The following is a 15,994-nucleotide window of genomic DNA, read 5'->3' on the forward strand; positions in this document are numbered from 1 at the left end:
GAATGAGCTGCCAGAGGAGGTGGTGGAGGCTGGTACAATTACAGCATTTAAAAGGCATCTGGATTGGTTTATGAATAGGAGAGCTTTGGAGGGATATGGAGAAAGTGAGGACTGTAGATGCTGGAGATCAGAGTTGACCTTTTGAGCATAAGCTCTTCATCAGGAATGTCATTTCTGATGAAGAGCATATGCTCAAAACATTGACTCTCCTGCTCCTCGGATGCTGCCTGACTGGCTATGTTTTTCCAGCACCACACACTTTGACCCTTAGAGGGATATGGGCTAATTGCTGGCAAATGGGACTAGATTAGGATTTCTGGTTGGTATGGACAAGTTAGACTGAAGGGGCTGTTTCTGTGCTGTACATCTTTATGACTCTGTGATAACAAACCCCTCATCTCTGGAATCAAGCTAGTGAACCTCCTCTGAACTGCCTCCAATGCCATTACATCTTTCTTCAAATAAGGGGATCAAAACTGCCCACAGTACTCCAGGTGTGGTCTTACCTCCTCCCTCTACACTTGAGGAAGCTCTCCTCCTCCCTCTACAAGGATCTCAGTGAGTCCCTCTCTCACTGCACCTTTCTCCTAGTTGATCTTACCATACTGCGGTCTCACCAATGCCTTGTATAGTTGCATCAATACTTCCTTACCTTTACAGAACATTAATTTCTGAACATTAATTATCTGCATTTCAGATTATCTGAAAAGGACCTTAAGGTCTGTAAAAATGCTATCTGTTATTGGGGCAGCATGGTGGCTCAGCCTTGCCTCACAGCGCAAGAGACCGGGGTTCGATTCCAGCCGCGGGCGACTATCTGTGTGGAGTTTGCACATTCTCCCAGTGTCTGTGTGGGTTTCCTCCAGGTGCTCCCATTTCCTGCCACAATCCAAAGATGTACAGGTTAGGGTGAATTGGTCATGCTAAATTGTCCCATAGTGTTTGGGGATGTGTAGTTTCGGTGCATTAGTGAGGGATAAAATGTAGGGGAATGGTTCTGGGTGGGTTACTCTTCAGAGGGTTGGTGTGGACTTGTTGGGCCGACTGTTTCCACTCTGTAGAGATTCTATGTTCTATCAGAACAATCCGTTATCTGATCAAATTATTCCCTGCCTGTCTTGTTTGGACAATTAAGGTTTTTCTGGATATTCTATTCCTTTAGCTATAAAATATTCCATTCGCTTTCTTTATTATTTGCTGTACCTGCATGCTCATTTTCTGTGACTCATGAATGAGGACATATAGATTTTTCTGCACCAGAATACCCCGAAATATGTTGCATTCCCTTCTTTCCGACCAAAGTGCATGACCTCACACTTATCCACGTTAAACTCCATCCACCATATTTTGTCTCTTTCTCCTAAAATATCCATATCCATTTGTTATCAATTCTGAATGGCCTGAGATTTGAGTGCCTTGATAGGCCATTATTTGGGGTATTTAAAAGTCAACCCCACTATGTATATCTGCAGTCACATATAGACCTCTAACAAATTTATTTGGACCATTGTTCATTCCTTCAAGATCCTCATTTCTGAAAATGGAGACATTATCTATTTACCAAAGCTCCAGCTTTCTTGGATGACGTGTGAGTTTCCTCTGAAATCAACTTGAGTGGATTTTAAAACACACTGTCTGTCCTCCTGTTGCTAGAGCAGAAAATGTAATGTGCTGTAACAACTTTAGCTCACTGAGTTTTGGTTAGCTCCGTGTTTTAACTCTGCACACAAGCGGCAGCACTCCAGGTAATACTATATCTGAGAGAGAATTCAACAGTTAAGAGAAGGTTATGTCAGATTCTGGCATCAATATTCAGCACACACATATTCAGACTAATCCAAAGTATTTTGTATGTTTGCCATGAACATGACAATCTGGCTTAATTCCAAGAAGCCAGATTCAGTCACAATCTTATTGAGAATTCACAAACTGGCCATATTGCTCTGATGGGAAGATCCCAATCATTCTTCACAAGACTTTGGTCTCTAAGTCATACAAGTGTAAGAGATGATTTCTCTGTAGTCTGCCAAGCAGAACACAAAATATTTTACCATTGTTTGGATGTAAGGCTGGCAACTAGTGTTTCCAATTTTTCTTTCTCCTGCAGTTTTTTTTGATGACATTTAGATTAGATTAGATTCCTTACAGTATGGAAATAGTCGTTTGGCCTAACAAGTCCACACCAACCTTCCAAAGAGTAACCCACCCAGACCCATTCCCCTATCCTATAATCACCCTGACACTATGGGCAATTTAGCATGACCAATTCACCTGACCTGTACATCTTTGGATTGTGGGAAGAAACCGGAGCATCCGAAGGAAAACCACACAGACACAGGGAGAATATGCAAACTCCACACAGACAGTTGCTTGATGCGGGAATTGAACCTGGGTCCCTGGCGCTGTGAGGCAGCAGTACAAACATATTTTAACATCGAGTCATAGAGTTTAGATTACTTACAGTGTGGAAACAGGCCCTTCGGCCCAACAAGTCCACACCGACCCGCCGAAGCGCAACCCACCCATACCCCTACATTTACCCTATACCTAACAGTACGGGCAATTTTAGCATGGTCAATTCACCTGACCCGCACATCTTTGGACTGTGGGAGGAAACCGGAGCACCCGGAGGAAACCCACACAGACACGGGGAGAACGTGCAAACTCCACACAGTCAGTCGGCCGAGTCGGGAATTGAACCCGGGTCTCTGGCGCTGTGAGGCAGCAGTGCTAACCACTGTGCTACCGTTCTGCCAAATTGTAGAGCATGGAAACAGATCCTGTGGTCCAACTCATCCATGCTGAACAGATATCCTCAATTATTCTAGTCCTATTTACGAGCATTTGACACATACCCCTCCAAACTCTGCCTTCTCATCTACTCAGGAGAAAGTGAGGACTGCAGGTGCTGGAGATCAGAGTCGGGAGTGTAGTGCTAGAAAAGCACAGCAAGTCAGGCAGCATCTGAGGAGCAGGTGGATTAACATTTCAGTTCCTGATGAAGAGCTTATGCCTGAAACATCAATTCTCCTGCTCCTTGGACAATGCCTGACCTGCTGTGCTTTTCCAGCACTGTACTATTCATATACCCATCCAGATGCCTTTTAAATGTTATAACTGTACCTGCGTCCACCACCTCCTCTGGCAATTCATTCCATTCATGCATCACCCTCTGTATGAAAATGTTGTCCCTTAGGTCCCTTTTATATCTTTCCCTTCTCACCCTAAACCTATGCCCCCTCATTCTGGACTCCCTCACCCCGAGGATAAGACCTTAGCTATTCACCTTATCCATATCCCTTATGATTTTATAAACCTCTATAAGGTCACCCCTCAGCCTCTGACACTTCAGGGAAAACAGCTCCAGCTTATTCAGCCTCTCCTTACAGCTGAAACCCCTCAACCCTGGCAACATCCTTGTAAATCTTTTCTGAACCCTTTTAAGTTTCATAACATCTTTCCTATAGCAGAGTATGAGGGTCGAATATTTAACTTATTAAAAGATTCATTCATGGAATGTGAGTGTCACTGGTTGGGCCTGCATTTGTTTCTCACCCCTGGAGAAATGTTGGTGAGTTCCCTCTTGAATCTCTTTTGTCCATGTGCTGTCATTAGATTCACAATGCTGCCAAGGAGGGGATTCTAGGATGTTGAACCAGTGACACAGAAAGGCCAATGATATGTTTCCCAGTCAGGATGTTGAGTGGCTTGGAGACAAACTTGCAGGTGGTGGTGTTCCCATGGAAATGATACCCTTGTCCTTCCAGATGGAAGTGGTCATGGGTTTAGAAGGTGTTGACTAAGGAGCCTTGGTGAATTTCTGCAGTGCATTTTGTAACTGTTTTAAGTATTGACATTGTAAGGATTGTTGTAAATGCTTCAGCCTTACGTTTTGCACTGATTAGAATCACTACAGTGTAGATACAGGCCCTTCGGCCCAACAAGTCCACACTGACCCTCTGAAGAGGAATCCACCCAGACCGATTCCCCTACCCTATGTTTGCCTAATGCACTGAAAGTATACATCCCTGAACACTATTAGCAATTTAGCATGGCCAATTCACCAAACCTGCACACCTATGGATTGTGGGAGGAAACCCATGCAGACACAGGGAGAATGTGCAAGCTCCACACAGACAATTGCCTGAGACTGGAATCAAATCTGGATCCATGTGAAACAGCAGTGCTAACCACTGAGCCACCGTGATAGGCTGGAGTTTCCCTCATAAAGGATGGGGATATTTACGTAGCATCCTGCTCCAGTGAGTTGTTTAAATAACTTGTTTCTAACTGGGTATAGCAGAACTTTTGGTTGTGGAATCACTTAGCTTTGTCTGTCACTTACTGCTTTGCTGTTTGGCATATAATTAGTCCTTTTTTGTGGTTTCACCAGGTGGACATCTCATTTTTCGGTGCGCCTAGTTCTGTTCCTGAAATGTCTGCCTGCACTTTCTATTGAACCAGGGTTGACCCCTGGCTTGATGAAAATGGTTGACTGGGAGTTGTGCCAGTCTATGAGGTTGTAACATTGTGTTGGAGTACGGTTCTGCTGCCACTCATGGCCCACGGAACCTCATGAATGCCCAGTCTCGAGTTGCTAGACCTGTTCTACATCTATCCCATAAAATACAATGGAGACAGGACTTAGCCTCAACATGGAATGTGAGGTGGTCACTCCTACTGATACTGTCATGGACAGATGCATGGACTCATGCTTGTAAAAGCTAACTGGCTACAATAACAGAGTTGCAAATGTGTTGCTGGTCAAAGCACAGCAGGTTAGGCAGCATCTCAGGAATAGAGAATTCGACGTTTCGAGCATAAGCCCTTCATCAGGAATAAGAGAGAGAGAGCCAAGCAGGCTGAGATAAAAGGTAGGGAGGAGGGACTAGGGGGAGGGGCGATGGAGGTGGGATAGGTGGAAGGAGGTCAAGGTGAGGGTGATAGGCCGGAGTGGGGTGGGGGCGGAGAGGTCAGGAAGAGGATTGCAGGTTAGGAGGGCGGTGCTGAGTTGAGGGAACCGACTGAGACAAGGTGGGGGGAGGGGAAATGAGGAAGCTGGAGAAATCTGAATTCATACCTTGTGGTTGGAGGGTTCCCAGGCGGAAGATGAGGCGCTCCTCCTCCAGCCGTCGTGTAGTTGTGTTCTGCCGGTGGAGGAGTCCAAGGACCTGCATGTCCTCGGTGGAGTGGGAGGGGGAGTTAAAGTGTTGAGCCACGGGGTGATTGGGTTGGTTGGTTCGGGTGGCCCAGAGGTGTTCTCTGAAGCGTTCCGCAAGTAAGCGGCCTGTCTCACCAATATAGGGGAGGCCACATCGGGTGCAGCGGATGCAATAGATGACCACCAACCTGCATACAACGTATTATCCGCCGCCATTTCCGCCACCTCCAAACGGACCCCACCACCAAGGATATATTTCCCTCCCCTCCCCTATCAGTGTTCCGCAAGGACCACTCCCTTCGTGACTCCCTTGTCAGATCCACACCCCCCACCAACCCAACCTCCACCCCCGGCACCTTCCCCTGCAACCGCAGGAAATGTAAAACTTGCGCCCACACCTCCACACTCACTTCCCTCCAAGGTCCCAAGGGATCCTTCCATATCCGTCACAAGTTCACCTGTACCTCCACACACATCATCTATTGCATCCGCTGCACCCGATGTGGCCTCCTCTATATTGGTGAGACAGGCCGCTTACTTGCGGAACGCTTCAGAGAACACCTCTGGGCCGCCCGAACCAACCAACCCAATCACCCCGTGGCTCAACACTTTAACTCCCCCTCCCACTCCACCGAGGATATGCAGGTCCTTGGACTCCTCCACCGGCAGAACACAACTACACGACGGCTGGAGGAGGAGCGCCTCATCTTCCGCCTGGGAACCCTCCAACCACAAGGTATGAATTCAGATTTCTCCAGCTTCCTCATTTCCCCTCCCCCCACCTTGTCTCAGTCGGTTCCCTCAACTCAGCACCGCCCTCCTAACCTGCAATCCTCTTCCTGACCTCTCCGCCCCCACCCCACTCCGGCCTATCACCCTCACCTTGACCTCCTTCCACCTATCCCACCTCCATCGCCCCTCCCCCTAGTCCCTCCTCCCTACCTTTTATCTCAGCCTGCTTGGCTCTCTCTCTCTTATTCCTGATGAAGGGCTTATGCTCGAAACGTCGAATTCTCTATTCCTGAGATGCTGCCTAACCTGCTGTGCTTTGACCAGCAACACATTTGCAGCTGTGATCTCCAGCATCTGCAGACCTCATTTTTTACTACAATAACAGAGTGAAGACTCAGAACTCAGAGGAATCCATGATTTTAGCTCCCTAACAAAATTGCTGAGTGTTTAGTGTTAACTTTGGATGCAGGCCTGAGAAGTATTATATCTGTTTGGTGGCACTGGAGACTGCTGAGAGAGGTGGAAAGCTAAAGGATGGAAATTGTAAAACTTACGACCAAGACAGTGGCAGGTAAAGGCAGAAAGTTGTTTGGGTGAGTTCAGACTCAGAAAAGGGAAAAGATCTTAATAGATTCAGAAAGTGACTTTGGAAAGGTAAGAAAGATTTGAGATGAAGCAGTAGTTTGTCAGGACAGAGATGGATTTTTGAGAAAGAGTAGTAGCGGGAAAAGAGGTGTTAACAGTACCTCAACAGAGAAAACCTTTTACAATTTCAGCGAGTGTAGGAGCCAAGAAGGTACTACAAGTGGGTCAGCAGTTCAGTGGTTAAAAAGATTGTGTGCTATCATAGAATTATAGAATCATAGAATCCCTAGAGTGGAGAAGCAGGCCATTCGGCCCATCAAGTCACATCACCCACCCTGACCCACCACCCTACCCTATCCTTGTAACCTTGCATTTCCCATGTCTAATCCACCTAACCTGCACATTCATGGATACTATGGGCAATTTAGCATGGCCAATTCATCTAACCAGACTGTGGGACTGTCACAAGAGATTACAGCAATTTGAGGATGAATTCTCACTAACACTATGTAACTGTAGATTGGCTATGATTACAGTGATGCCACATGCAGAGAGAGAGAAAACAACTGTCAAGGTGAAGAATTGCTTTCACTAGTCAAAGAGACACCAAAGGCCTCAAACTGAAGATGCACTTGCAATGCCAAAGTTTGCAAAATGATAGGCCAAGTACTGAAAATAAATAATGAGGAAGTTTTTTTTCCAGCACAGACTTATGGAATCATAGAACCATAGAAATGTACAGCACCGACACAGACCGTTCAGTCCAACTCATCCATGCCAACCAGATATTCTAACTTAATCTAGTCCCATTTGCCAGCACTTGGCCTATATCCCTCTAAACCGCTCCTATTCATATACCCATCCAGATGCCTTTTGAGTGTTGTGATTGTATCCATCTCCACTACTTCCTCTGGCAGCTCATTCTGTACATGCACCACGCTCTGCGTAAACAGTTGCCCCTCAGGTTCCTTTTAAATCTTTCCTTTCCCAATCTATGCCCTCTAGCTTTGGACTCCCCTACCCTGGGAAAAATACCTTAGCTATTCACCCTATCCATGGCCCACATGATTTTATAAACCTCTATAAGGTCACTCCTCAGGCTCTGACTTTCCAGGAAAAGTAGCCCCAGTCTATTCAGCCTCTCCCTACAGCTCAAACCCTCCAACCCCAGCAACATCCTTATAATTTGGAGATGCCAGCACTGGACTGGGGTGTACAAAGTAAAAAATCACACAACACCAGGTTATAGCCCACCACCTGATGAAGGAGCGTCGCTCCGAAATCTAGTGTGCTTCCAATTAAACCTGTTGGACTATAACCTGGGGTTGTGTGATTTTTAACTTTGTACATCCTTATAAATCTCTTCTGAACCCTTTCAAGTTTCACAACATCTTTCCTGTAGCTGCTGGGTCTTTTTTCTGTGCTGTAGGCCTCTATGACTCCAAGGACGCTATAACTACCGAAGTGTGTAAAGGTGAAGTGGTGTCTTGGTATTCAGAATATTTAGCAAATTGTCTCAAGTAGCCATTGAAACAGATTCTGGATACTAAACAAGAAAGTGGGCACAGATGGTTCTTGGATTTAAAAAAAGGTCAGTACAGGCAGTCCCCTGGTTGCGTACACATTCTGTTCGAGTCTGTTCACAAGTTAAATTGTATGCACATCAGAATACAACATAGGACAATGGAAAGCAAGTAAGTCCGGGAGATGTTTGTCAGTCAGGTCTTTAAAATTACAACCATGGAAGTACGAGCATTTGTAAGTTAATCATTTGTAAACTGGGGACTCCTGTAGAGTGTAATAAATGTGCTGTAACATTCAAATGAAGTCTTCTTACTTGAGGAAGACATCAGAAGGCTATTGAAAGCCAAAGAGTCACATCCCACTGTGCTGCAAGAAAAGATGAAAAGATGTAACCTGAGGAAAATTTAAACATTTGTACAAGGTTTTAGATAGAGGAAGAGCTTTCCTTATGGGATTTACAAGAATTTTATTCTAATGGTATTGTTTAAAGGAGTGTTCTCTTTTTTAAAAGGAGATTTTGTATTTGTATGATTATAATTTTTTATTGCGCCTTTTTTGCAGTGGGATCTAGTATGTGATAACAATTGGAAAGGTCCCTTTACCATGTCAGTGACTTTTCTGGGAATGACAAGTGGTGCGTTCATCTCTGGACACATTTCAGACAGGTACACCTATAATCCTTGTATTAGCTTATACAGAAGTTATTCTAACTATAGGTCAATGTCATGAGTCAATCCATTGGGAATGTAAATGCAGCTGATTGTTCACATTCACATCAGTGATGTCCAGTAGACAGGATTTCTTAGCTCATTAATCTTTGGTTTTGGAATAAAAGGGCAACTTGCGTAAGTCAGACATTGGAAGTTCCTGAAAACAGACAGCAACAGTCTCGTTTCCAAACAAAAAAAAACTAAATTTTCAGACTCCATTTCAATTTAGATACATTTCATTAGTCAGTGCTATTCTTCACCTTAAACCATTCAGAATAATCTGAACTTTGTTCTAACTCCGTGTTTTTCTTTTCCCTCTATTTGTGCCATCAGACATGCTTTGGTCTGAACTGGCAATACATTCCTCTGCCAGGGTTCCACCTTTTGGAGTGTGTCAGCAATTTTAACCTCCAACCTGTACATTCTGCTGCAAAATTGACTTCCAGCTCCAGCCTTTGGCCTCTGGTGTAAAACTGGAAAATACTAGAAATACTCAGACATACGTGAAGGGAGATATAGAGATAATGGGCTGCCTTTTACAAGGCAGGCATATTGCTCACTACCCAGTAGAAAATTTGAACATTTAAAAAGACAATACCCTAAGGAAAGGCCTTAATGAAGTGACAGTGTGATTTCTGCCCCACAGAGGCAGGATTTGGAACTCAGGGGAAATGTGGCCTTATGGTAATGCCAGTGGGCTAGAGTCCCAGATGTTCCTTTGGGAACAACTTAAATTTCTAAAATCCTGAATCAAAAGCTCATTGAAAAAAAACACATCAACATCCTTTAGGAAAGAAATTCACCAACCTTGCCTGATCTGTGTGTGTCTCTGATCTACAGTAATATGTTTAACTCCTAACTGCCCTCCAATATGGCCTAGAATTCTACTCAGTTCAAAGATACTTAAGGTTGGACAACTAACTGCAAACCTTGTTAGTGACACCCAGATCCCATGAAAGAATAACTCAGCCAAATTTTTCAAATCAAGATAGATAAGTTTAACTAATGGGTGGGGTAGGGAAATTCTTAAAACCAAGTATATAGAAGTATAAAACGAGGTAAACCATGCCAGTAATTGAACTTTCATATTTTCCCATTTTTTAAAGGTATGGGAGAAAAATTGTCCTTTTTGGAGCTATGATAACACAAACAGTCTTGAGCTTCATTCAAGTGGTCTCCTGGAGCTGGGAGGTGTTCTGCATATTGTGCTTTTTTATTGGGTTTGGAGATATCTCAAATTATGTAGCTGCATTTGTTCTTGGTAAGTTATTTTCAGTCTATAATGCATTAGAAGCTTAGTACAGTTTATAAAACTTAGTTCTTTATGAATATTTTTAATTTACTTTTTCAATGTTTTAAAAGTAGAATCTTGACAAGTTTGAAAAAAAGGATTTATTTGGATTTTCCCATGCATATTTCTTTACACAAAAGAACACTTAGAAATATCCTTATCGTCAATCATGGCATAAAAGTTGACCTACATGTAAGATAACTCCCTTTTACAGTGCTAAAATGTTTAAGCATAGATTAGCGTATATGTCAACACCAGTTAATATATGTACATTTAATGCTATACGTGCATTAGGAGATTTTTCAGTACAGAAATTCATATTTTGGATTGTGCTTGAGTTACATTTTGGTGATACAGACTGTGCTGTGGAGAAGTTTAAACCAAGACCACAAAGAGCATAGTAACGATTGAACAGAGCAGAGTTCTCATGTGAGAAGAATGTAACATAGAAAGCTAATTTTGTTAACACTTGCTAACTCATCAAATGACTGTACTATATTGAGGCAGCCTGGTGTAAATGAAAAACTGGTGCAAGAATGGAACAAGATGACCAAGATAAAAGGCACCAACAATTTAGGGAACTCCCACTGGCCTGGTCTTGAGAAGGAGCATTCAAAAATAAATCACATTGTCACTTCAAACCGAGTATGGCATCAAGGAGTTCCACAGTAAGGGTATAATCAACTAGGAACATCGACAGTCCTGCTCCTCGGATGCTGCCTGACTGGCTGTGCTTTCCTCGCACCACATCAAGGAGCTCCAGATAAACTCAAATCAATGGAAATTAAGGGGAAAAAATCACTTCTGTTTAGAGACATGCCTGGCACAGAGGAAGATGGTTGTGGTTGTTGGAGGTCAGTCATGTCAGCTCCAGAATGTCTCCACAAGAGTGCCTCAGGATTACGCCCGAGCCACGTGCCAATTGGCATAGGGATAAGAAAATTAGGGAAGTAAACACGTAGCTAAGGGATTGGTGTGGAAAAGAGGGATTCCACTTATGGGGCATTGGCATCAGTTTTGGAACCGGGGGGATCTGTACCGTTGGGATGGTCTCCACCTGAACCGATCTGGTACCAATGTTCTAGCGAAGAGAATAAATAGGGTGGTCAGTAGGACTATAAACTTCTGAGTTGGGGAAAGGAAAAATGAAAGTGACAGGGAGTATGGAGTTAAATGGAAAGATAAGCAGGAGGATAACATGTATGCAGGTGGATTTAAGCTTGCGGCAGACTAGGAATGCAACAAAAGGGAAGGATAACCTAGGTCATCTTATGACTTCCAATATCTCTAATGATAAGAAAGTTAGCATTAAGGCACTTTACCTGAATGCTCGTAGCATTCGTAACAAAGTAGATGAATTAACGGCACAGATCATCGTGAATGATTATGATGTGGTAGGCACCCACAGAGGCATGGCTGCAGGGGGTTCAGGACTGGCAGTTAAACATCCAAGGATTTACAACTTATCGAAAAGACAGGGAGGTGGGCAGAGGGGGCGGGGTGGCCTTGTTAGTTAAGAACAAAATTAAATCTATGGCACTGAACGCCATAGGGTCGGATGATATGGAGTCTGTATGGGTGGAATTGAGGAACCACAAAGGCCAAAAAACCGTAATTGGAGTTGGGTACAGACCTCTTAACAGTGGTCAGGACCAGGGCACAGCATGTCAGAAAGGCAAGGTCACGGTGATCATGGAAGACTTCAATATGCAAGTGGACTGGGTAAATAGTGTAGCCAGTGGATCCAAAGAAAAGGAATTCATGGAATGCTTACAGGATGGCTTTTTGAACAGCTTGTCATGGAGCCCACAAGGGAGCAGGCTATTCTGGACCTAGTGCTATGTAATGAACCAGACTTTATAAAAGATCTTAAAGTAAGGGAACACTTAGGAAGCAGCAATCATAATATAGTAGAGTTCAGTCTGCAGTTTGAAAGAGAGAAGACAAAATTGGACGTAATGGTGTTACAGTTAAATAAAGGTAATTATGAGGGCATGAGAGAGGAACTGACGAAAATCGACCGGAAGCAGAGGCTAGCAGGGAAGACAGTAGAGCAAAAATGGCAGGAGTTTGTAGGTATAATTGAGGACACAGTACAGAGGTTCATCCCCAAGAAAAGAAAGATTATCCAGGGAAGGATTACACAGCCATGGCTGACAAAGGAAGTCAAGAAATGTATCAAAGAAAAAGAGAGATCCTATAAAGTGGCCAAGAGCAGTGGGAAATCAGAAGATTGGGAAGGCTACAAAAACAAACAGAGGATAACAAAGAGAGAAATAAGGAAGGAGAGGATCAAATATGAAGGTAGGCTAGTCAGTAATATTAGAAATGATAGTACAAGTTTATTTTAATACATAAGAAACAAATGACAGGCAAAAGTAGACATTGGGCCACTTCAAACTGATGCTGGAAGGCTAGTGATGAGAGATAAGGAAATTGCTGGAGAACTTAATAAGTACTTTGCGTCAGTCTTCACAGTGGAAGACATGAGTAATATCCCAACAATTAAAGGGAGTCAGGGGGCTGAGTTGAGTATGGTTGCCATTACAAAAGAGATAGTGCTAGAAAAGCTAGAAGGTCTTAAAATTGATAAATATCCTACATCCTAGAGTTCTGAGGGAGGTGGTTGAGGAAATAATGGAGGTGTTGGTTGAGATCTTTCAAAAGTCACTGGAGTCAGGGAAAGTCCCGGATGATTGGAAAATTGCTGTTGTAACCCCCTTGTTCAAGAAAGGATCAAGACAAAAGATGGAAAATTATAGGCCAATTAGCCTAACCTCGGTCGTTGGTAAAATTCTAGAATCCATCGTTAAGGATGAGGTTTCTAAATTCTTGGAAGAGTAGGGTCGGATTAGAACAAGTCAACATGGATTTAGTAAGGGGAGGTCGTGCCTGAAAAACCTGTTAGAATTCTATGAAGAGGTGACAAGTAGGTTAGACCAGGGAAATCCAGTGGATGTGGTCTATCTAGACTTCCAAAAGGCCTTTGATAAAGTGCCACGTGGGAGGCTGCTGAGTAAGGTGAGGGCCCATGGTGTTCGAGGTGAGCTACTGGCATGGATTGAGGATTGGCTGTCTGACAGAAGGCAGAGAGTTGGGATAAAAGGTTCTTTTTTGGAATGGCAGCCAGTGACAAGCGGTGTCCCACAGGGTTCAGTGTTGGGGCCGCAGCTGTTCATGTTATATATTAATGATCTGGATGAAGGGACTGGGGGCATTCTAGCGAAGTTTGCCAATGATACGAAGTTAGGTGGACAGGCAGGTAGTATTGAGGAAGTGGGGAAGCTGCAGAAGGATCTAGACAGTTTGGGAGAGTGGTCCAGGAAATGGCTGATGGAGTTCAACATGAGCAAATGTGAGGTCTTGCATTTTGGAAAAAAGAATACAAGCATGGACTACATTCTAAACTGTGAGAAAATTCATAAAGCCAAAGTACAAAGGGATCTGGGAGTGCCAGTTGAGGATTCTCTAAAGGTAAACATGCAGGTTGAATCGTGATTAAGAAAGCGAATGCAATGTTGTCATTTATCTCAAGAGGGTTGGAATATAAAAGCAGCGATGTGCTAATGAGCCTTTATAAAGTTCTGGTTAAGCCCCATTTGGAGTACTGCGTCCAGTTTTGGGCCCCACACCTCAGGAGGGACATACTGGCACTGGAGAGTGTCCAGCGGAGATTCACACGGATGATCCCTGGAATGGCAGGTCTAACATACGAGGAACAGCTGAGGATCCTGGGATTGTATTCATTGGAGTTTAGAAGGTTAAGGGGAGATCTAAATAGCTTACAAGATAATACATGGCTTGAGGGTGGATACTAAGAAATTGTTTCCGTTAGGCGAGGAGACTAGGACCCATGGACACAGCCTTAGAATTAGAGGGGGTCAATTCCGAACAGAAATGTGGAGACATTTCTTCAGCTAGAGGGTGGTGGGCCTGTGGAATTCATTGCCGCGGAGTGCAGTGGAGGCCGGGACGCTAAATGGCTTCAAGGCAGAGATTGATAAATTCTTGATGTCACAAGGAATTAAAGGCTACAGGGAGAATGCTGGTAAGTGGAATTGAAATGCCCATCAGCAATGATTAAATGGCGGAGTGGACTCGGTGGGCCGAATGGCCTTACTTCCACTCCTATGTCTTATGGTCTTATGGTCTTATAGGAGTGCCCTAGGCCCAACCATCTTCAGGTGCTTCAAAAATTACGTTCCTTCCTCTATAAGCTTGGAAATAGGGTTGTTCGCTGATGATTGGAGAATACTCCGCACCATTTGCAACTCCTTAGATACTAAAACAGTCCATGTTCAAATGTAGCATGACCTGAACAATATCCAGGCTTGGGCTGATAAACGGCAAGTAACATTTACATCACAGAAACGTCAGGCACTGACCATCTCCAATAAGAGACATTATAACAACCACCCTTTGACATTCAATGGCGTTACCATCACTGAAACCCCAATATTTTGGGCATTACATTTGACCAGAGCCTGAACAGAATGAACCATATAAATACAATGGCTACAAGACCAGGTCAAAAGCAAAGAATTATGTAGCTGGTAACTTACTTCCTGACTCCTCAAAGGCTGTCCACCACCTACAAGGCACAAATCAGGAGTGTGATGGAATATTCCCCACTTGTATAGATGAATGCAGCTTCAACAACACTCAAGGTTGACACCATCCAGGTCAAATCAGCCTTTTGATTGGTGCTGCATCCCACAAACATCCACTCCCTTCATCACTGACAGTGTTCAGTGACAGCAATGTGTATTATCTGCAAGATTCACTGAAGAAATTCACTAATGGTCCTCAGACAGTACCTTCCAAATCCACGACCACTTCCACAGATCCCTACAGTGTGGAAACAGGGCATTTGGCCTAACAGATCCAAACCAATCCTTCAAAGAGCATTCTACCATTACCCAACCCCATCGCCATCCTCCATTCCTGTAACCCTGCATTTCCTATGGTCAACACACCTAACCTACACATCTCTAGATACTATGGGTAATTTAGTGTGGCCAGTCCACCTAATCTGCACATTTTTGGACTTAGCAGAAATTCATGCAGTCACAGGGAGAATATGCAAACTCCACACTGAAAATCACTCAAGGGTGAAATCAAACCTGGCTCCCTGGCGTTGTAAGGCACCATTGAGCCAATGTGCCACACAGTTTAGAAGGACAAGGGAAGCATATACATGGCATCAGCATTTGCAAATTCCCGTCCACACCAGTCACCATCTTAACTTGCAAATGCAAATATATAACTTTTCCTTCAGTGTTGCTGGATCAAATCCTGGTATTCCCTCTGTAAGAGCTTGGTGGGTCTACCTACAGCAGTGAACTACTGTAGTGGTTCAAAGGCAGCTCACTTCTACCTTCTCAAACGCAGCTAGGGACAGGCAATAAATGCTGGCCCCGACAGTGACACCCACATCCTATGAGTGAGTATTAAAAATAAAACCATACTCGCATCAGTACCCACTTAAAATTTTCCAAAGTGGGTCATGGAAAATTTTCAGCACAATAGCTTGTTGATGTAGCCACTTCATGGGAATAAAAAGGTGCCTAGTGCTTCCAAAGTTGCTCACACTACCAAAAGAGTTTGATACCAAAATTGTCAGTATTTCCAGCAATTCATTAGCGTACTGTGACATTAATATGAGCACCCATTCTATCACATCCCAGATGAAACAATGAATTCCAATTTCCCTCAACAAGGCATTCAAGGATTATATTTTCATCAAATGGAATATGTGAAACATTGATAAAGAATAAACTTTCGCAAAGAGGGCAAGGTATGTGCATTGTCTTGCTTTACGTTTGGTGGTTTCGTTATCAAACTGTGAGATGTGATAATGTGAAATGTGAAGACATGTAAATGTCTAATGCAGTGAAGGGAGAGGAAGATCGTTTGTTGTAAAGGGATCATTCTGTAACTGAAAAGAGCGTCATTTGATCCTGAAATTGATCCTTAAAATGATATCAAAGC

The 15,994-nt window shown here is 43.7% G+C and overlaps 1 protein-coding gene across 1 annotated transcript in view; it reads left to right on the forward strand.

The window, feature by feature from the left end:
* The window catches only part of LOC132826956 (organic cation/carnitine transporter 2-like), a 132,993-nt gene that overhangs the window by 51,803 nt on the left and 65,196 nt on the right, over positions 1 to 15,994 (forward strand). The window contains exons 2-3 of the mRNA XM_060843284.1: positions 8,564 to 8,667; positions 9,819 to 9,973. Coding sequence (XP_060699267.1) covers positions 8,564 to 8,667; positions 9,819 to 9,973 — 259 coding nt within the window. The remainder of the gene's footprint in view (positions 1 to 8,563; positions 8,668 to 9,818; positions 9,974 to 15,994) is intronic.

This window comes from Hemiscyllium ocellatum, chromosome 2, assembly GCF_020745735.1.
Source record: "Hemiscyllium ocellatum isolate sHemOce1 chromosome 2, sHemOce1.pat.X.cur, whole genome shotgun sequence".
Classification (NCBI taxonomy): Eukaryota; Metazoa; Chordata; class Chondrichthyes; order Orectolobiformes; family Hemiscylliidae; genus Hemiscyllium; species Hemiscyllium ocellatum.